Genomic DNA, 22,437 nt, shown 5'->3' with positions numbered 1-22,437 from the left:
CTCAGAGTCTGAGAGGCTTTTCCTTTATCAAACTTTTATTTTGTTTGCCTCTTATTTAGTGGAAATATTGATGATGTTGAGATTTTCTCCAAAATGATAGCCTTTTTCAACCTTTATAGCTCCACTGTTGGAAATGAGGCTCTAACATTCACAAATGACAGTGAAATAAAATCCAGTCCAACATTTGGTTTGAGGTGATTCCTCTGGAACCTGTTGGAGAAAAACTATCCCAACTTCAGAAGATGTGCATTTGACCTAACAGAGCTTTGTGGTTCCTCCTGTCAGGATGAGGAGGCGCCATGTTAAGAAGAGAAGTGGAAGCTGCAGGATCTTCAGAACAACCGGGTCATGATGCTGGGCTACTGATTATCTCTCTGTCTGGACACAGGACACATCAATATAACCAGTTTAAAAGCTAAAATGAATGGTTATATGCCAGACATGGAAAACTGGGATGCACTCCATGCCATGATGTTCAGGATTTAGGTCTCATGGCATCTCAAGCCATTGCAGCCAGTGGGCTGAAGGAAATACAGCTTTATTTTGTAGCAATTCAAGAGCTACCCAGCTTTTATCGCTTCACAAAAAAATTAATCAGTTAATATATATGTGCAATATCAGTAAATATTGGTTATCAGCCACAGCTGCAATGAAAATATTGGATTTAGATATTGGGCCAAATTTTTATATCAGTGCAATCCTTACAACTCGTCGCACAAAAAACACCAGCATCAATACCAAAGTTACACACTCCAGATAGAACCAGCATTAAATAGAATGCAAAAGGAATCTGAAATAGGTTTCTAGTGTCAAGGTTGTTAAACACACACTGAGGTTCTTTGTCTCCTGTCTCAAATGAGTCCCTTCTTACCCAGGAACTCTTTTTGAAACATACGGATCAAATTACCCTGCAGCATGCTAGGATTTCCCTCTCATCTCATACCTTGGCTTTTATGTATGGAACAAAGACTTAAGCACACACACAGCACATTCTCATCCTCTGTACAGACTTCAAATAACACTGTTTTTCCATTTCCCTGCCACGCTGTGTTCCTGTGCCAAGGGAAAGCCTGTGTCCTCAAATGCCTGCTGGATATTCACAAAGTCTTCAGAGAGAACGACCCAGCCTACATACTGAATGACTTGTACATCACAGATTACTGCATCTGGATCCAGAGGGTCAGGTAAGTTCATCCAGGCACACAAATTCATACACCAGCATCTTGAGGGAATTACCTTCAGAGCCGTGGGAAGTGCCACTCAGCTCTTAGAAAACATTAGTCATTTAGATGAGAGGTCCAGCCGAATGATTTGTCTCAGTAGGGACAGTTCAAGAGTGCAAATATTATCTTGCAAATATATCGGTTATTTCTCTCTCCTTGTCTTGCAGAAGGAGCAAAACTGAGTCATAAAATAGCTATCTTCATACATTTTCTTAGACTCAATAGGATTAATTTATGTAGACAACACTAAACATTTTATAGGCTGAGCTACAATACATTGACTTGGATCAAAACATGTTCATGTTTTGATCCAAGTCAAATTTACATTAAATCTAAGCACATGGTGCCCTGGATAAGGTGTCTGCCACAATATTATCCGAGCCCCTAATATGGCAGATATCCAGGTAATAGGGCTGCAAAAACAACATCCATCGCATCAATCTGCGATTCGAACACTGCAATGAATGCAAAAATCTTAGAGGATTGTGATCAGTATAGACCACCAGAGGAACACTGCCAGAATACAGGTAGATTTCAAAATGCTGTAAACCCCAAATTAGTGCCAGTGTCTCTTTTTCAATGACAGAATAGTTCATCTGAAAATGGTTGAATTTTTTAGAGTAAAAACTCACAGGTCGATCAACTCCATCATCATCTTGCTGAAATAAGACCGCACCTGCACCTACATCACTTGCATCCACATGCAGGTCAAAAGGATGATCCAATCGTGGAGCTGCAAGAACAGGGGAGGAACAGAGGACAGATTTGACATCATCAAAAGCTTTCTGACAGGAAGCTGACCAGGTGTACTTCACTTTATCCTTCAGCAAATCTGTCAATGGAGAAACCACCGTAGAAAAGTTCTTACAAAAACTGCGGTAGTACCCCACAAGACCCAGGAATCGCTGGAGTTCTTTTTTTGTTGTTGGTACGGGATACTGTAAAATTGCAGTTATTTTGGCTTCCACTGGACGCACCATCCCTTGCCCCACCACCTTACCCAGATAGGCAACAGTAGCCTTAGCAAACTCACACTTGGACAAGTTAATTGTCAGGTGAGCTTCAGCCAGTCGTTCAAACAGCTTACGCATGTGAGCCAGATGTTCCTCTCACGTATCACTAAAGACCACCACATCATCCAAATATATGGCACACCCTTCCAACCCAGACATAACCATATTCATGAGACGCTGAAAGGTTGCAGGTGCATTTCTCAATCCAAAACTCATTGCAGAGTAAGAGAACAGACCAAAGGGAGTTATAAAGGCAGAAATCTCTCTAGCTCTCTCAGACAATGGAACTTGCCAGTAACCCTTCAATAAATCAAATTTACTGACAAACTGAGCTGAACCCACCTGATCAACACAATCTTCCATGCGTGGCATAGGATAAGCATCAGATTTTGTAACCATGCTCACTTTCCGGTAATCTGTACAAAATCTAAAACTTTTGTCAGCCTTCTCCACCAACAAACAAGGTGATGCCCAGCTAGATGCAGAGGGTTCAGCAATACCATTATCAAGCATGTACCGAATCTCCCCCTCCATTACCTTCTGCTTCTCCTCAGATATCCTGTAAAAGCGCTGGCTTTTGGATTCTGGATTCTTCTGAACAGCTCTTTACTTAGAAAATAGGACTGGAGTGTCACTGAGAGCCGTTCTTTGTTCTTGTAATGCTTTGCGTACACTGTAGTAGCTATCATTTTATTTAATCATGTACATTGATATTCTTTTAATTAACAAATAAATAAAACAAGAACGAAAGAACACGCAGAGCATGCACATTGCTTTATGATTGTTTTCGTTCAAAGTGGCAGCTGTAATGTCTGCCATGGTGTCAGACTACCTGGCTTCATGTAGCGGGAGAGAGGGTGAAAACAGTCATGGTGAGCTCCTTCTGTTTGGTTACTTCTTTGTTGCTCCTTGGTCAGTGTTCATAGTTGAGCGTTATTTACCGTCAGGGCATTGCCTCAATTGCTATGTTTAATGGTGCAGACGGTGAAGGTTTCTGACATGAGCTATATGGGCAAACACCAAGGGCGTTATCTTTTTAGGGATGGCACGAGACCGCCACTGATTGTAGCACAAAGATGGAAGCACTTCATTTTAATGTTGGTCAAATTTATTAAGTATTTAATATCTAGGTGTTTTTATGGGAATATGGATCTTTCAGATCAATTTGAGAAGCAATTTTGATCACATTTCACATTTTATTGTGTCATTCAGCACGGGCCGCTGGTCTTGGTGTTGACTCGGTCTCGACTTCCCTCGGTATTGGTCTCGACTTGGTCTCGGACCCTAAAAGTCTTGGTCTTGTCTTTGTCTCGATACGCTCTGGTCTTGGTCTTGTCTTGGTCTCGGGTTAGGTGGTCTTGACCACAACACTAGACGGAGCAGCGCTGACTACTGTCAAAGAATGAACATTACCTCAGTTACGTACCAGGCTCCTGGTCTCCTACCACAGAGCCTAACATAAAGCCCAATGAGGAGGAGAGAGCCAGGGAAACGCTGATTTTAAAGCTGAATGTGACAGTTGCAGTCAGGGAGCGCTTTGGATTCAAACTGAATCATTGGTGACTGTGTTCATCACAGTCATCAGTGAACCACTGAACCTGTGGGGCTGCTACTCTGTAAAACAGTAGCAACTAAACAACTGACATATCCACACCTAAAACGAGCCAGTGCATCTTGTGGGTGGCGGCTCCCTCTCCCCCCTGCCATGAACCGGAGGATCTGAATGTGAACTCCAACCCCATCCCAATTTTTTATTTAAAAGGTGTTTCGGACAAGGTCTGTTTGCATTGTTATGCAATTTTTATGCTATTTGTAACAATGGTTTCAAATTGACACTAATATTGTTTATCGCAACAATTTCTGGTACAATTAATTGGCCAGCAAAATTTGTTATTGTGACAGGTCTAATCAGGAGTTCCTGAAACACTTAGACTAAATAAATTTGACAATTATTGAAAAAAGTATGAGCTTCCACAATAAATTGACTTAGGAGGGAAAGAATACAACTGCACACCATGCATTTTCATATTGCAAATATTTCCACCCACTTTACAGTTCTGTGCTACTGTGTGTTGAGGTTTGGGGTTGTAATGTGACAAAAAAGTCCAGGGTGTGCAAGTCACTGTAGCTTTTCAAGCCTAACATCGAGAATCTCTGCTTTGTTCTTCAGATGATGCAGGTCTTCCGCCTTCCCCTCCTCCTAGTTCATATTAAAAAATTACTCACACACTTTAAATGTGAGCCTGCAAGAATATTTCTCAGTAATGAGCTCTGTTTTACTTTTGGCCAAAGTTCAGCTGAATGGTGTGCTCATCTGGAAAAAAGCCCAGTTGAAAAATGTGTGCCTGATGTTGTAGGCTCAGTGCCCAGATGTAGACACAATAACTGGTCCACGGGGATTTAGTGCAACCCCACCACCACCACCGCTCCACCCACTTCAAGACTTTTCCAGTTCTGAATCTGAAGTTCTGCTCTGAGAACGGTTCAAATGCTGGAATGCAAGAAATCAGCTTCAGGGTTTAAGTTTGATGGCTTGCGTTTATGTCCTCAATTGAAGAGTCATCTGGACTGTAGGATTGAGAATTAATATTTGTGAATATTTCCAAAGACTTACAGCTGTGAACCATGGCTTTGTCACCCTGTAAAAGAAATCTGCCCGAGAATTCCCTATATATGAATAAGCTGAAGACAATTTTTTCATGTGTAGAAAAGTTGCATAAACTTTTTTCCCCAATTAAATAAAATGCTAAACTTATTTTATCTCAAAGAGAAACTTAATGTTGTCGTAACTCGTATCATCCAAGTATGTTCAGAATGGTTGGATCTCTGGCTACAATCAAGTAGCTTGCCATCATCAGTGTGTGAATGTGTGCCTGAATGGGAAAGAAAGATGAAGTGTCGTTGAATATCTTCAAAAGTGCTATATAAGTCTGATGTCAGGCTCAATTTTTAGTCAGCAACATGTTATGGATGTCATGATTTGTGAGGAGTGGTGAAGGAGGACGCAGGCAGACCCAGGTTGACGTGATGATGATTTAATAAAAAATCCATAGAACGGAACAACAGGCAGCAAGACGTTACACGATGAGGATCCGACAACAGACAAAGACAACAGGTGGGACTAAATACACTGGGAGGGTAATCAAAGAAACGAGACACAGCTGGGAACAATCAACACACAGAAAAACACATATCACCACAATGGAAAGGTCCAGAACTTTAACGCGTTCATTTTGATTAATTACATAGGTTTTAACAGATACATTTTTTTTAATGCAATTAATTTTTATTTATTTTTTCTTGCATACAAAAGTCCCTAGCCAGAACCTTTGTATTTGCATATTCTGGTACGTCTGTAAATTTGAAGCCCAAACAACAATGATGGTCAACAACGCCGCTTCTCAGTTAATTTTTTCTTTTAAAAAATGATCTGATGGGTTGCTGGAAAACATTATTGTTGTGTTCAAGATGTGCTAAAAGGAGTTAACTTATCAACAAAGCTATTCGAGGATAAAACAGCATCTCAATGCTAAACACGTGGCAGCAGCACAGATGTCCCCAATGCTAATACAGTGCACATTTCTTTTTTTCTTTTTTTTTGTCAACATTTTTATTGAGGGATCAAACATGGTCTTGAAGCGTCAGCAATACAAATTTGTCCTCATTTTCCTTATGTGAACATAAAACATAAGAAAGACAATACAAAAACAAAACAGAAGTTACATAAATAAACAAGAACATTCCCATGACCCGCCCACCCCCCTTTCCGTAGGACTTATATCTTATCACACCGAGGTTCAAATTAAATCCATTTCAAATAGAGTTATCAATATATTGCCGAAGGGGTTGCCAAGTTTTATTGAAAAGCTTTAATTTATTTGCTAAAGAAAACCGAATTCTTTCCAAATGAGAGAGCCTTACCAGTTCTTCCAGCCACAATTTAACAGATGGAACCTCTGCCTTCTTCCAAAACATCAACACTAGTTTTTTTGCTATGATAAAGGCATAAGATAATAATTGCTGTTGGTATTTATTAAATTGAGAAAACTGAACAGAAACTCCAAGTACAATTAGAAATGGGTCCAGCCTCAGCTCTGTATGGAACATATCTGACAAAGTTTTGAATACGCCAGACCAAAATGGGGTTAATTTTGTGCACAAGAAATAAGAATGGAGTAGTGTGGCTTCTTCAACATGGCATTTGTCACAGAGTTGGGATGTGTCAGGGAAAATTTTATGTAACTTCGCCTTACAATAATGAAGCCTGTGTATGACTTTAAATTGAATAAGACAGTGTCTAGAATTAGCAGAGCACTTGTGTATATTCTTCCAGAGTTCAATACTTATCTCCGTTCCCAGTTCCTGCTCCCAGCCTATTTTAAGACCCTGCGTGGACGGCGAGGAACTGGATAACAACACATTGTAAATCTGGGAGATTAAATGTCCTTCCTCACCACCCAACTTGAAGAGTTTGTCAAATTCATTAGGTATTATATTCTCTAAAGTGTGCATATGTTTTTTGACATATGCCCTGACCTGTAGGTATCTAAAATGATTGTGTTTATGGAGCCCAAATTTGGCCTGAAGTTGAGAGAAAGAGGCAAAATTACCATCCACCAACAGATCACCAACCGTCCTGACCCCCAAATCTTTCCATTTTATATAACCTGCATCTAAAGTGGAAGGGACAAATGAGGGATTTTTTGCTATTGGTAATAAGGTAGACATATACTCAATGCCGAATTGGGATTTTATCTGTTTCCAAATGCGTATAGTACTGTGGATGATGCGATTATTGTTGTATGCCGCGGTATCTGTACTTGTTGGTGACAAGATAAGAGCACCAATTTCATGAGGGCTGCAGTCCTCCTTTTCCATTGCGACCCACTTGGGCTGTGCATAATTATGATCTAGCCATATTGTCATAATGCGGAGAGCACAAGAGTAATAGTAAAATAAAAAATTTGGGAGGGCCAGACCGCCCTCCAATTTTGCCTTGCAGAGGTGAGCTTTGTTAATTCGGTGTTTTTATAGTCCCAAAGGAATGGGATGATTATAGAATCAAGTTTTTTAAAGAATTTCTTAGGTAGAAAAATGGGAATATTTTGAAACAGGTAAAGGATCTGGGGAGAAAAACCATTTTTATTGCATTAGTTCTTCCCACCAGGGATATGGGGAGAGATCTCCAAAACTGAATGTTATTTTGTAGTTTTATCATAAGGGGGGAGAAATTCGCTTCATAAAGTGAACTAAAATCCTTAGTAATCTCTATGCCAAGGTAGGTGAACCTATCATTAGCAATTTTAAAGGGCATATAATCCAAGATAGATGAATCTTTGAGCTTAATTGGCATCAGTTCACTCTTAGACCAATTGATCCTATAACCTGAGAACCTGCCAAACTGAGAGATTGTATCTAGGACAGCTGGAATAGTACCTTGAAGATTGGTTACAAACAATAGGATATCATCCGCGTATAATGAAATTTTATTTATAGTCCCTCTAGTGATATATCCCTGTATAAGGGGGTTGGAACGAATTGATTGTGCCAGTGGTTCTATGGCTAACGCAAAAAGTAAAGGTGATAACGAGCAGCCTTGTCTGGTGCCCCTATGTAATTGGAATGCAGGAGATAGTATCTTATTCGTGACAATTCTAGCACAAGGTTTATGATAAAGGATTTTTAACCATTTTTCGAAATGTTCACCAAGATTGTATCTTCTCAAGGTCGCAAAAAGGTAAGGCCATTCTATTTGGTCAAAGGCCTTTTCGGCGTCGAGTGAAAGGACAGCCAGATCAGAAGATTCCTCCCTCTGAGAATAGATCACATTATAGAGGCGTCGTAAATTAAAGAAGGAATGTCTCTTTGGTATAAATCCGGTCTGATCGGGATTAATTAATTTATCAATTACTAAACTCACCTATTTGCAAGGATTTTGGCTAGTATCTTTTGATCATAGGTCAACAGTGATATTGGTCTGTAATTACCCACTTCCTCAGGATCCTTATCTTTTTTTGGTATTAGTATTATAGTGGCCTCTCTCATCGTAGGCGGTAAGATGTTATCTGCGTTTGCTTGGGTGTACATTTTTAACAAATACGGTGACAGAATGTCACCAAATTCTTTATAGAATTCCCCGGGGTATCCGTCGGGACCAGCCGTTTTACCACTTTTTAGTGCTTTAATAGCAGCCTGGATATCTATGCATGAGAGGTTTGCATTAAGAGAGCTCACGTCTTCTTGAGTTAAAGTTGGGAGATTACAACTATCTAAAAACTTTTGTATACTTAAGTAATCTTTTACAGCCTTGGAAGAGTACAATGATTCATAAAGCTGTTTAAATCTATGATTAATGTCTTTGTGAGAGGTTAAAATTTCCCCATTTTCTGATTTAATTTTGTTAATTGTGCGGTCACTTTCAATTTTCCTCAATTGTCTTGCCAGTAGTTTATTAGGTTTTTCCCCAAATTCAAAATATTTCTGTCGTGTAAAAACAAAAGCTCTAGTAATGTGATCTGACAATAACTGGTTATATTTATATCTTAAGGAAAGAATTTTTTATGCGTTTCTGTAGATGGGAGTGTAGCATTGTCCTTATCCAGACGTCTAATTTGTTGCTCTATATCCGCCAACTCTGTTCGATTCCTTTTCTTCTTTGCTGCTCGAAAAGATATAATACTTCCCCTCAAGTAGGCTTTCATAGTTTCCCACAGTATTGAAGGAGGCGTTCCTGGAAGATCATTCATTTCAAAGAAAAAAAAAAATCTGCTCTCTGATAAACTTACAGAAGTCTGGTTCTTTCAATAGTTGTGGGTCTAATTTCCATGTTCTTTCAATTTGGTTTAAATTATCTAAATATAAATCTAGAGAAAGGGGTGCGTGATCTGAAATTGTTATATTATGATATTTTACTTCACCTGTATAGGGCAATAATTTTGCATCCATCATTAAATAATCAATTCGTGTGTACACATTGTGAACGTTTGAGTGAAACGAATAGGCTCTCCCTTTGGGTTAAATATTCTCCAGCTATCGAACACATTAGAATTCTTTAGATATTCCTTAAGGAAAATACTAGCATTAGAGGCCGGTGCTCTACGTGTTGATGAACGGTCCAACTATGGATCTAATACAAGATTTAGGTCCCCACCAATGATTAGATTAGTCTTTGAAATGTCAGGTATTTGGGATAAGACATGTTTGTAAAAAAGAGGAGAGTCTATGTTGGGGCCATATATATTAACCAGAGTTATCGGAACAGAATACAATTCTCCAACTAATATTAAATATCTGCCTTCCCTGTCAGATATGGTTGATTTATAGGTAAAAGGTGTACCTTTTTTGAATAATGTCGCCACGCCTCTAGCTCTCACTGCACAGGTAGAATGATAAGCTTGCCCTGTCCACCTGCATCTCAGTTTTATATACTCATTCTTATTAAGGTGGGTTTCCTGAAGGAAGATTATGTCGCTGGACAATGTCTTTAGATGTGCTAGTATCTTACCCCTCTTCACAGGGTTATTCAAACCTTTAACATTCCATGTGACCAAAGTAACTTGTCCCCCCTTCTTTGTTTGTGTTGCATCAGCCTGCATAACTCAGATTAAAATGAAAAAGATTATAGAATTCCTCGCAAATGTGATGGAGATGATTATACATGGTAAATAAGTCCCACCCTAACCCCTTAAACAAAACCCTTACTGTCTTGCCTATACTAAGAAGAACCTGCAAAGTAAGGCGCGACCCCTCTAAGGAAGTTATAAAGAAAAAAATAAAAATAAACAAAATAAAATTAAGCATAACACTCACACAACAAACACACATTAACCTAGCAACTTCCCTTACTCTTAACTCCAAATTAGAAGCTGAAAAAAGCTCTGCAAAAATATTAAATTCAAGCACCAAACTGACACATGAGCAGCTGCTGAAAAAACATAACAGGAGCTATAAGCTGCCTATTTATGGATATCAGACCCCCGAGATTGTCAACAATATTCAGGCAGTCAATTAGTGAGCAAAATTAGATTTCTAAACATTATATTATATTAACTTAGCTGGTTAAACATTACAGAACAGTCCAGGTATTGAGTACTACCAGAACCCGGTCACTCCATGTCTGCGTCAGTTGTCCGCAGCGGGATCGCCTGCATCGTCTCCTTCGGCGCCAAAGTGGAGCTCTGAGAACTTCTGGGCTTCCTTCGCGTCTGTGAACATTGTTTCTGTTCCTCTGAAAGTCACTCTCAGCTTTGCCGGATACAAAAGTCCATACCGAACTCCCGGTTTGTCCCGAAGAAGTGCTCTGACTCCGTTAAATGCAGCTCTGCGTTTCACGATCTCGGGGGTGAAGTCAGGAAAGATGCGGATCTTCTGCCCTTGATAGGTGAGGTCCCTCTGAGTCATGGCCTTCCGGAGGATCATCGTAACGTCGCGGTAATAGTGGAGTCTCACAACCAACGCCCGAGGAGGTCCCGTGTCGTCTGGGCGCCTTCGTAGAGCTCTATGAGCGCGGTCCACCAGCGGTAAATCATCCAGAGTTAGCACGTCTTTCAGAAGCTGCGAGACGAATCCGTTCAATTCTGCACCTTTCTCTTCCCCTTCTCTTAACATTGCAATCCGTATATTTTGTCTTCTGGACCTTCCTTCAAGATCCATGTATTTTTCTGTAAGCTGATTCATTTCTGTGCGTAGACGTTTTACCTCTGACTGGAGGACAGTTACCGCGTCTGCTGACTGTGTAGCCGCTCGTTCTAGCTCAACAATGGATGCGCCATGTTGGTCATTGGACGTTTTCAGGACGTGAATGGTATTTTGAGTCTCGGTCTTGAGGGTGAGGAGTTCTCCTCTGATAGTGGTGGACACTTCTTCGATGCGAGTGTCTATTGTCTGACAAATTTCAAACTTGGTGACTTGTAATTCTGTGCGAAGAGAGTTTATAGCCTCGAGAATGGTAGCATTAGCCATCGGATAGCTACCTTCAGGCGAATCCGGGGCGGCTAGGCCTGGTTCTTTCGCTTTCTTGTCCTTGTTGGAGGTATGCGTCCTCAAATTTGCTTTCATCCTGATAAAGATAAAGACCAGACTATTCTCTCTGTTGTAAAATTGCCCAAATGTCAAGTTAGTGATAAATATATTTCCAAATTTGCAGGAGCTCGAGGGAAACGCTGCCTACTCCTCCATCGCTCACGAGCGCCCCACAGTGCACATTTCTAAAGAGGTTTCATGAATGATCAGGGGTTTCTGTAACACTGGAAAGCTGCATAGATATAATAGCACTTTGCACAAATCTTATGGTTGAATAACCTAAATAATAGATTAAAAACAATAAATATTCTTGTTGTTGACCTTATGTGTCTAATTATTCAATAATTTAGCAGTAAATAGAATTTTAAGATATTTATTTTGTTGATATATGGTTTCTGATTAGAATGCAATTAGTTTCAATTAATTACAGTCCATGGAATTACCTCAAAAAAAAAAATTATACGAGTCCCATTTGGCACTGAGTTGATGAGCAGTGCTAATAAACTTCATTTACTTTTCCTGCTCCTCGTAAAACTCTGTCAAAAATCTTGTTTTAGTTTGTCAACATCTGGCTACAAGTAAACTGAACACTTTGCATATGAAACTCAAGGCTTAAACTTCCCACATCATGATACTAAGTGCTCAAGAGTGAAACCTCACCTGTTTTAGGTGAACCAATCAGAAGGCAGATGTGTTGAGCTTTGACCAAAGATAGATGCATTAAATTTATTTTGGAAGTAAGTAACCATTTAGGTTACTTACCTCCAAAGGAAAGCAAAGACTGATGTTACAAACAAATTCTCAAATCTGGAAATGGCGGAATAGGATGGAACACTGTAAATTAAATTTAAATGTGTTGGTATTAAAGGTAGCAAAAATTCCATCTATATAAAGATCACTAAATTTACATAGGCCTGCTCTCCACCACTAAGTAAAGATAGGATCTTATATGGCTGCCAGGAAAACATGGTTATCACATATGGGACTATAGACATGTAAATATAGACTAAAGACCAGGGGTGTCAAACTCCAGTCCTCAAGGGCCGGTGTCCTGCAACTTTTAGATGTGCCTTTGCTGCACTACACCTGAATAGAATAATTAGATCATTAGCAAGGCTCTGGAGAACTTATCTACACAAGGAGGAGGTAATTAAGCCATTTCAAAATTTGTTTGGGCCCCCCTGCGCAGCTGCTGTTACAATTTTTTGAGTCTATTTGACCCATAAAAAGCGTCACAATTTTAAAGGCTTGCAACCGCCTCGCTTTCTGTGGTCCAAAACCGATACTAGCACAATATTTACTGCTCTTGAATTTTACATCCAACAGTTCACATCCAGTGCACAAGTAGGTTGCTTAAATTTTTTTCTATTAATTTTAGAATACTGAAATGTCTCTCCCCATTAGCAATAGTCAAAAGCAACATGCAAATACACATAAAACAATCCAGACTTCTCAAAAATGCTATGTAGTTGCATTTTATTCAAGCTGCAGTACCTAACTTTAATAAAAATATATTTTCTCAATCTTAAAGCTGTCACCATGTCATAGCAGTTTGTTATGAGACAGATAATCTGTGAAAACAATCAATCTCCTCCATCTCCTTCCTGAATTACTATTACTGGTTAAAGTAATGCACCGTTCTGACCAAAACAACCAATCAGAACTAGTAGGACGCTCTTAGCACTGTCAATTAGCCTCATTCACTCACTGCTAAATGTGCTAATGGTGGAGAAACAAGTTATCATTTACAAGAAGTAGTTTATCTGCCATCATTGGTAGCTATGCTAACTAAACTGAGCATTCACAGTTTGAATCTGCACAGCTCTGTGCTATACTAGCTGCAGCCTGACACAAATCAAGGGGGAGGAAGGATGAGCAGCACCACATGAGATTGTGATTGACAGCACTAAAACTCTCCTGCCTCTGACTGGTTGTTTCTAGCGCTGGGAGAAAGCAGAGGAAATAGATTTTTCACAGATTACCTCTGATACCATACTGTCACAACATAATGACAGTTTTTTTTTAAATATGTGAAAAAAAATTTATTTAAAAGTTACACACTGGAGCTTTAATTTCACTCTGGAGAGTACGGGTCAGGAGGGACGTGGGTTACAGCTTCTGCTGACTCACTCATCTGTTAAGGGGTAAAAGGCACAGGGAACAAGTTAAATATATGAATATGTTGGTAATTTTTTTCCTTTAGTCATTAAATACTAGTGAAATGGAGGTAAACGGTAGTCTGTAGCTAAGCTAATTATGCTAAATGGTTGATAATCTCACACAGTCTACTCACCTCGGAGAAAAACTGGGTTATAAATTAACACTCTTGCCTTTCTCTCTCTCCCCCTCTCTATTTTGTTTTTGAAAACCCGATTTTATAACTTAGCAGCATAGTAACTGGCACAGTCATTTCGTGGCAGCTGTATTCAACTTCAGCTTCTACTGACTTCAGCTGCATACAGCGTCACCCTCAAGTGCTCCAAGCAGGAACGAACCATTTCATGCAGATCCAGGGGCAGGGGGTTCAGGGCAAAAACGGATGTGTGTTTTTTGGTCTGGGAAGGGTAATGTTAAATTTTTACTGCTGAAAACAATCTTTGAAAATACAATATGATTAAATTTGTATTTGACAGGCGATTTTTTTATTTTATTTCTATGAACAAAATACAAATAATTAAATTGTGGAAGGCCCCCTGCTGGTCAGGGCCCCTAGAATTGTCATTACTTTTCACCGCTTTACTACACCCCTGCCAGTGTGTCCTGGGTCTGTGACACCAAGCCCGACTTATTGCTGGCAGTGCGAACCAGACTCTACACCGGTTGTACAGGGACCTAACAGCCCATATCAAAAGGCTCAGTACTCCATACTCCTGGAGCACCTCACATAGGGTTCCCAGAGTGACACGGTTGAATCCCTTCTCCAAGTCCACAAAACGCATGCAAACTGGTTAGACGAACTCCTAGGCACCTTCCAGGACCCTGCTGAGGATGTAGCGTTGGTCCAGTGTTCCATGCAATATTGCCGAGTCGTGTCAACAACACAACCCTACAAAATCCAGAGCTTTAAGGAACTCCGGGCAAATTTCATCCACACCCAGCTCCTTGCCGCTCTTGACCTAGCTTAGCGACCTCATTCCCAGAGATTGCAGAGCTCAACCTCTACAATCTCTGAGGTTGTAGACGGAAGGTACCTTCAATGGAAGGTACCTTCCATTGAACATACCTTCAATGGAAGGTATGTTGGTAGGATTGAGGAGGTCTTTGAAGTGTTCGGCCCACCGGCCACAACATCCCAAGTTGAGGTCAGCAGCACACCATCCCCACTATAAACAGTGTTGGTGCTGTCCTTTCCTGAGATCCTGGATGGTGGGCCAGAATCGCCTCAAAGCCATGCAGTAGTCTTTCTCCATGGCCTCTCCGAATTCCTTCCATGCCCAAGGTTTTGCCTCAGCAACCACCCAAGCTGCATTCCGTTTTGACTGCTGGTATTGATCAGCTGCTTCCAAAGGCCAAAAAGGCCAGATAGGATTTCTTCTTCAGCCTGAAGAAGGGGGTTCGAGGGTTGCTGACTTGACATGCACTGACAAACTTGCGGTCACAGCTCTGATAAGCCACCTCGACAATGGAGGCACAGAAAATGGTCCACTCAGATTCAATGTCCACCACCTCCCCCAAAACGTGTTCAAAGTTCTGTCTCAATTAAGTCGATCATCGAACTGCGGCCTATGGTGTCCTGGTCCCAAGAGCACATATGGACACCCTTGTGCTTGAACATGGTGTTTATTATAGACAGTCCATGACCAGCACAGAAGTCCAACAACAGAACACCGCTCAGGTTGAGATCAGAGACGCCATTCCTCTCAAAAACACCCCTCCAGGTATAACTGTAATTGCCCATGTGAGTGTTGAAGTCCCGCAGCAGAACAAGGAAGTCCTCAGGAGAGGCACTCTCCAGTACCCACTCCAAGGACTCCAAAAAGGGTAATCCGATCTGTTTGATGCATAATTTCAAAGAGTCAGAACCAGTCCCGTTCTGACTAGTAGGCGGAGGGAATTTACCCTCTCGTTCACCGGGGTGAACCCCAACACACCTTCACTAAGATGGGGGTCAACAAGTATGCCCACTGCTGCCTGGCGAATCTCTCCATGGGCAACTCTGGAGTGGAAAACTATCCAACCCCTCTAAAGGAAACTGGTTCCAGAACCAGAGTCGTGCGCTGAGGTGAGGCCAACTATTTCTAGCCAGAACTTCTCAACTTCACACACCAACTCAAGCTCCTTCCCCACCAGAAAGGTGACATTCCACGTCCTGAGAACCAGCTTCCAAGAATTTGATCGCCAAGGTCGCTGGTTCCAGAGTGAGTGAAGAAAGACTGTTTCCAATGGTCATCTTCATTATAAGGGGTCTTCTGGCTGACCTTTGTCTGGCATCTCATTTAGAACCTGTCTGCCTTGGGTGACCCTACCAGGAGCATGAAGCCCCTGACAGCATAGCTCCTAGGATCACTGGGACACTCAAATCTCTTTGCCACAATAAGGTGACAGCCCATGGAAGGACCCATCTGGCCCTTCCAAGTTCAAAATTGTGAGAAAAATAAAGTATATAAAAAAAAGAAAATAAAAACAGCTGAACCCAAAGTGACTTTATACACTTTGCAGCCGGAGTTCTTCATGGCATTGAGCAGGAGTTTGGCATATGGACTAATTTCCATGGCGAACGTTAACATGACCTGACACTTGTTCAATCTGGAGAGACTCAGACGGACAAAAGGGAACAATTAAAAGATTTAATGACAGGAATGAATTACAGTTCTTTGGCAGCTAATTTGAGCTGAGATTTGATGTGAACTCGATGAACATCCCGATAACTGATTAGGGATGCTCTCCCCCGGGGCCCGACACTGGTGGTGGTGGTCGGGAAAGGGTGCCATCCTAGAGCTGAAGGATGTGGGTGGAGAAGGGGAGGTGGTGGGTTGAACGCAGCTGGGAATCAGCTGACGGCTTGGGTGTGGATCCTTTTAAGCAGAGCCTGATTGCTGATTGAATGCGCCGGGTGAGGTCCAGTGCTGAGGTCGGAGATGAGCATGACATCGATGGGCGAACGAAGGGGGTGGAGTCTTCCAGCTTGAACTTTCGCTAAAGCTTCCATTTTCTGGATGTGAACAGGCCGTCTCTGATTGTGATGTGGGGTGTTGGTTATTAGAACTAACACTAACTGTGTCATTGCGAGGTATTTCGATAGGCAATACTCTCAATCCCAACATAACTTAGAAAGGCTGCCAATAGACTTGGCATGCAGGAGTTACACTCTGGTCAATGAACTAAAACAGTGCCTGTGACTATAATCAGTGGCTAATATTATCTCCACATGGCACCTGCACCATAACCAACTTATTTATGAATGTGGACTTTGGTCTAAATTCACTAAATTCTAAAAGCTAACCACTAGGCAACAGCCACTTAAACCTTTAACCTATAATTATTTAGTGCTAACCCTTAATTTAAATGGGTGGCAGTTAAAGCAAAAAAAAAAACCAAGGTAACACTTCATTTGAAGAGGGGTAAATGAGACTGACATGACACTGTCATAAACACCTGTCATGAACATGAATAAGCCTTCATTAATATTATACAGATATAAATTTGTTCTAAAAGTATTACTGATTGCACTTTAAAAATTAGGTAACTTTGTTATTAAAGGTAAAGTTTAAACAGTAAGGATTTATTGGTTAATGTCAAGTTGTCATAACAAAGACATTTTGAATAATGTCAACTTTGTATTAAAAGTGTCATTATTTACCGAATGACGCTTTATGACAACAGTCATAAATATTCATGAAGGCTTATTCATGTTCATGACAGGTGTTATGTCATGTTTATGAAAGTGTCATGACAGTCGTATGTTCAAATAAGTCTTTATTCAAATAGTGTTACCAAAAAGGATAATAAGGTAAATATATGAGTACATGCATACATAGTGCGAACATAGGCACAGATGTGAGTTATTGATTTATTGAATAGTTGAATGATTTTACCCACTAAGTTTCGTGAAACTTAAACCAGGGACAAACTCTTTTTTTATCCGTCTTCCCCCTTCTCAGCGATGCCACCAGAGTCGTTCACTGCAGAGACTGCACAGGTGCAATAGGATATAAATCAATAATTTGCTTATTTTAGAATTATTTTTTCCTTTTTTCTTGTTCTCCCCATCTGCTTCATTATGGATCAAAAAAGTCTGCGGATTGTTTATTTTCCTACGCAGCAGTCATAAAACACCTGGGCCTCTTCTGCCATTTCAAAAAAGTGGCTTTCTCTCTTAAACGTAACTTTAAGACAGGTAAGGAAAAGAAGATGAAATATGACACCTTTCTGGTAAAGAGCGAAACATTGTTGCATGCCAACCGTTTCTTTGCAAGAGTGATGCTGAGATTTGGATATATTCTCAGGGTGGTTCCCTAATGCAAGGATGAAGGTCTTCCTGCTGTGGGCTTAGCTCCAGCTGTGCGCTGTACACACTCTAGTTCCGGGGGAGACGGGAATGTGCCGTGCCCCATAACATCCTTCAGCGTCTTAGAGATTAACTTAGTAGGATCCTAGTCGTCTTCACTGCCTTCAGGTCTATTAAGTATGTATAGATTGGTTTTCCAGATCGATTTTTCAGATTTTCCAGGTGCTCCTGCAAGGCTGTGTTTTGGGCCTGTAGAGTCTTGATGACACCTTCAGCTACACATATGCGTTGAAAGCTATCGCCTGCCAGGTTTTCCGCTACCACCAGGAGGCCCTGAAAAGAGCTAACTTTTGTCCCACAATCCATACATCAAGGAGTGCAGAGGCTGAATTGATTCCTGGATTAATGTGGCCACAATATAGTCCCAGAGATTTTCATCAAGTTAATGTTTTTTATTATAACGGGTACTTCAGTAATGTGTGTGGTAAAGTTGTCCTTTAGCTCTCAAAAACTAGCAATTGGGAAAAATATGTTTAAACCCTTTATTGAGAAGTATTCGCAACAAATGTATTGGCAATGTTTTAAATAAGCAAAATATTTATTTTCAGACAGCATTAAAAATTCTTAAAGCACACAACACTGCAGTCCCCCATCGTAAATCCCTCATCAGAGCCCATGGACTCCATGTCAAAATGCTAGTTGCATAACATATAGATGAAATGTCACACCGTGTAAAACGAGAAATGTAAACTGCTAATTCACTGGCTTGACATGTTGCCTACATAGTTAGCAAACCATATCTAACATGCAGTAATTACACATCGTAGCTGCTTATATGTTAGCTTACTAGCTATTTATAACTTCTAAAAAGAGTGCAACGTTAAATTAAATATGAGGCAACTATTTTTAAAATGTAAATCATAGCGTTGATACCTACCTGATGATATAGATGGTTATCTGCCGTAGTGGAGCTTTGTTTACTAGACTACGCATTCATACTAGATTTCTCTGTGCGGGAGGTTCTGCGGAAGGAGGGCTGCATGACGCAGCAGAGAGCAAGGGGGCAGGGCTTGAAGAAGCTTGTTCAAATTTTCAGGTTAAATTCACGGTTTTGAAAAAAATTACATTCTACAGCCTTTAAAGTTGTTCCACTGCTTAGAAGGTTCTGTGATCAGTTGGGACATGGAAATAAGATCTCCGCATTTACTTTTGCCAAATGGTTCAATGTTGGAGGATGCCGCAGCCATTGATGCTATTTTGCTAGCTAGGCAATTCGTTCTCCTGGTTAAATTAGAAAGCTTTTGTTGTTTCGGATTATCACTGGCCATTATACTGTCACAAGGGTTCAGAAACAGTGCTTCTGTCGGTCCAGTGCTTACTGATAGAAGCAGATAAAAAATAAGTAAATAAAAAGACTAGTTCACTTACTTTTTATCGCATAAAAACACTTAGAATTTTTGCTGATATAAGAATCTAAATCTTCTCCACACAAACGGTGGTATTGAATTTCTGAGAGGTTTTTTTCACTCAGCTTGATTTATATCTTGGAATCATTCATTAACATTAACAACCTCATGATGATTCTGCTATAAGACCATGCCTCCTTTTTTCTCTCTTTTTGACACACACGGAGCTGCTGTACGAGTCCCTGGAGCTGCTTAACCCTTGTGTCCAGAAATGGGGTCCAACCGACCCCACACACGTAAAACTTGTATCATTTTCCACAGTCCTCTACGTTTGCCTCAGCCTCGCACGCACAAGGGTTAAGCTCTGTCAGCTCACAAGAAAAGTCAATCAGTCTCTTATCTGCTGAGGGGCACTGACCGGAGCACCACTGCTCCTCCACGCTCGTTCTCCTCGCTTCACCCTGGAACTTAATGTCAGCTTGGCGGGCTGATTCCAGCTATGCTCTACATCAATTATTAAATAGATTAGCTCTTTCTGTGGCAGCCCTAAGCACAGATTCTATTGTTGCATCTCTCTTTGACAGAGATGCGTTTTTTATTACCAACGCTTACAGCCCATCACATTGGGAAAGACATCCAGGTTACAGAGCTTTTGTCACCTTCAGCCACTTGAGAGAGACAGTAAGCCTGACTGACTGACTGCCTCTATTACTCTTGTAGGATGTGTACTTTGGCTCACACTCCATGGAGATTTCATACAATCCGCTCTTGTGATTTAAAGAGCGCGTTCAGACCAGCCCCGTTTAGTCCGCTTTGGTGTGAATGCATACTCAAACTTTGATGTGGACAAAAAAGCTAACTCTGATCTACCTAAAAACCTAGATCTTAGACCGGCTGAAGTGAATTCTAGCGCAGTTCAAAAGCATATGTAAACACCAAGCCGATCGGAATTCGCTCCAAAAGGCGGAGGAAGTACTCAAACAATGTACTTGAGTGAAAGTGCAAATAAAGTGTACTCGAGTAAAAGTACCACATTAACTTTCTTTCTTGAGTAAAAGTACTGTCTTTTTAAAATACTTAAAGTATTAAAAGTAAAAGCACTTGCTGAATGTATTACCTAATGGCTAATACAATATGTGTGCCTATCGCATTGAATTTTAATACACCTCTAGTGTGCCATTTTAATGAACAATGCTGCAGATAAACCATGCATTGGTGATTTTATGCATCAGAATTTCACGGATGATCTCTAGCAGTCCTTAAAAACAGTCATTTTCAATAGGATATCTAAAAGTTCATGAATTTCAGTAACTGCTCAAAAGTTAAACACATCATACAGATGAATTCCCTATAAACTGTTTTACTGATGATAACTTGTTAGCAACAGCTAATGAAAACATAACATTTCTGATTAGATTACAGACCAATAAAAAGACCTTCATGTAGAAATGTGGGTCTAATGAAAAATATGTTTAAGCTGTTTTCAAAGTCTGCCAAACGGGAATTTTTCTGCCATAGTTAGAGAGCACACATTCTCAGTCTGAAAGCAGGATTTTGTCTTTTGTTCTCAAAACTTTTAATACTTGTGCTTAAATTTTCAGTCTGAAAGCAGGTTTCATGTATGTCTTTTCAAAACTTGTAATGCTTGTACTCAAAACTTCTGCTCTCTTTCCAATATTCACTGTTCTTTCTCAAACGTTTATCGCGCTCAAAACTTGCCTCTGCTTGGATCAAATTTCCGCCTGCAAACATTTTCTGCTAGTGCTTGGAACAAAAGAGCACCATTGCCTGGCAACTTCTCAGCCAATAGAATGAAAGTGATATACTGGGTGCATTTGTTTCCTCCTAGTGGGTGTCCCAGTGCTCCCTCCTTCCCCACTTCTGTTCCCCCTGCCCCAGTCAGAAATTGAAGTAACAAAGGTTGCCACGGCAACTGGCGAGCATTGATCCATAGTGGTACTCACCTTTCATATGTGATTTATTTGCAATGTGAACACCGAGTGAAATGAGTCTGCTCTGCTGTGAAGGTTTGGTGTTGAACGGATGACTGTCAAATTGGCTGTAGTGCTGAAGAAGCAGGAGAAGCTCATAGTGGCTAATAGCCACTTTCATTGCTGCTCAGGACAGACAGGCTGCAGTCCAGCTGCAGAGCACTGTCCCCATAAAACTCTCCAACAACATGTCTGAATGAGGGTTAAAAAATAAAACACACTTTTATTGCTAAAAGTGCATACTCGGTACTTGTTCTATTATATGTCCATAGTTGGTGTTTGTACCCAGCTGTCATGAGGCAATAAGGCAGTTATTAGTGCCATAGCACTTCTGGTTTTGTTTATGTCTACTTAAACAAACCAGAAGCTTAGAGCTAACTCTTTCCTTGCTGTGTTTATCTTTTACATAATATACATACATTACACAACACAGAATGAGCTAAATTTATTATTAGTTATTGTTTTGAGAGAAAAAAAGAAGTCACTAGAGGAATAGAAAAATCAATAAACATTGCGACAAAGTGAATAAGTTGGCAAGTGCTTCTTTCATCCTGATGACACCCTTATCCCTCTGCTCATCCCCTCACTCTGCCATGTCTCTTGGCTTCGACACATTTGCTAGAAGGAAGAAAGAAGTTCCACTCTGTCTTCTTCAGAGGTTTTCCTGTCGTTTCCTTCAGTGGTTCTTGGTTTGATGATGGATCATGTTGGCTGTTGGCATTGTTTCCTACACCGCGACATATTCCCCTGAGTGAGATCAGTCCTCACCTGTGCTTCGTGGCAAGATGAGACATAATGGATTCCTGGTCATACGACACCTCTATTGTCTGTTACTACCCAATAGTAAGTCCCGCCAATCCTCACAACTCTTCGGACTCACTATGGCCCAGTTCTCTGTCTAACAGGTCCGGACAATCCCCAGAAACTCGGGTCTTACCCTAGCAATAGTTTATGGTGAATTATCTGTTTAAACTGGGGTCGGAAAGGACTCGTCTAGCTCTGACTACCTTCGATCCAGAAGTTATGACCTTTTACAGTTGAGGGGCAATCCGCTGAGTAGCCCTCACAGCGACATAACCCCTACAACCACTCCTGTTAACGGTAGCTCCTCTCCTAAAATAACGGCACTTGTTAACGGCTAGATTAAATTTAGTGACTTAGAGTTAAGTCCCAAGGTCATTATTTTAGTTTTGGCCAAAAGCAACCTATAAAACATTTCTACTTTTTCCTCCCAGAATCAAACTTCATAGCTATTTTATGACCATCAAAGAACTTTAAGGTGACTCATTAATTGAATGTCCACAACATCTTTTAGATTTTCTTAAATGCTAATTA

At 40.6% G+C, this 22,437-nt stretch overlaps 1 protein-coding gene across 4 annotated transcripts in view; it reads left to right on the top strand.

Moving 5' to 3' along the window:
• Positions 1 to 22,437, top strand: part of shq1 (SHQ1, H/ACA ribonucleoprotein assembly factor) — a 95,945-nt gene that overhangs the window by 52,902 nt on the left and 20,606 nt on the right. For all 4 annotated transcript variants that reach the window (XM_008410597.3, XM_008410595.3, XM_008410596.3 and 1 more), the window contains exon 11: positions 1,064 to 1,184. In XM_008410597.3, the coding sequence (XP_008408819.1) occupies positions 1,064 to 1,184 (121 nt within the window). The remainder of the gene's footprint in view (positions 1 to 1,063; positions 1,185 to 22,437) is intronic.

The sequence above is a fragment of the Poecilia reticulata genome, chromosome 5, assembly GCF_904066995.2.
Source record: "Poecilia reticulata chromosome 5, P_reticulata-male-v2, whole genome shotgun sequence".
NCBI lineage: Eukaryota > Metazoa > Chordata > Actinopteri > Cyprinodontiformes > Poeciliidae > Poecilia > Poecilia reticulata.
This window is presented reverse-complemented; position numbering and strand designations above follow the sequence as displayed.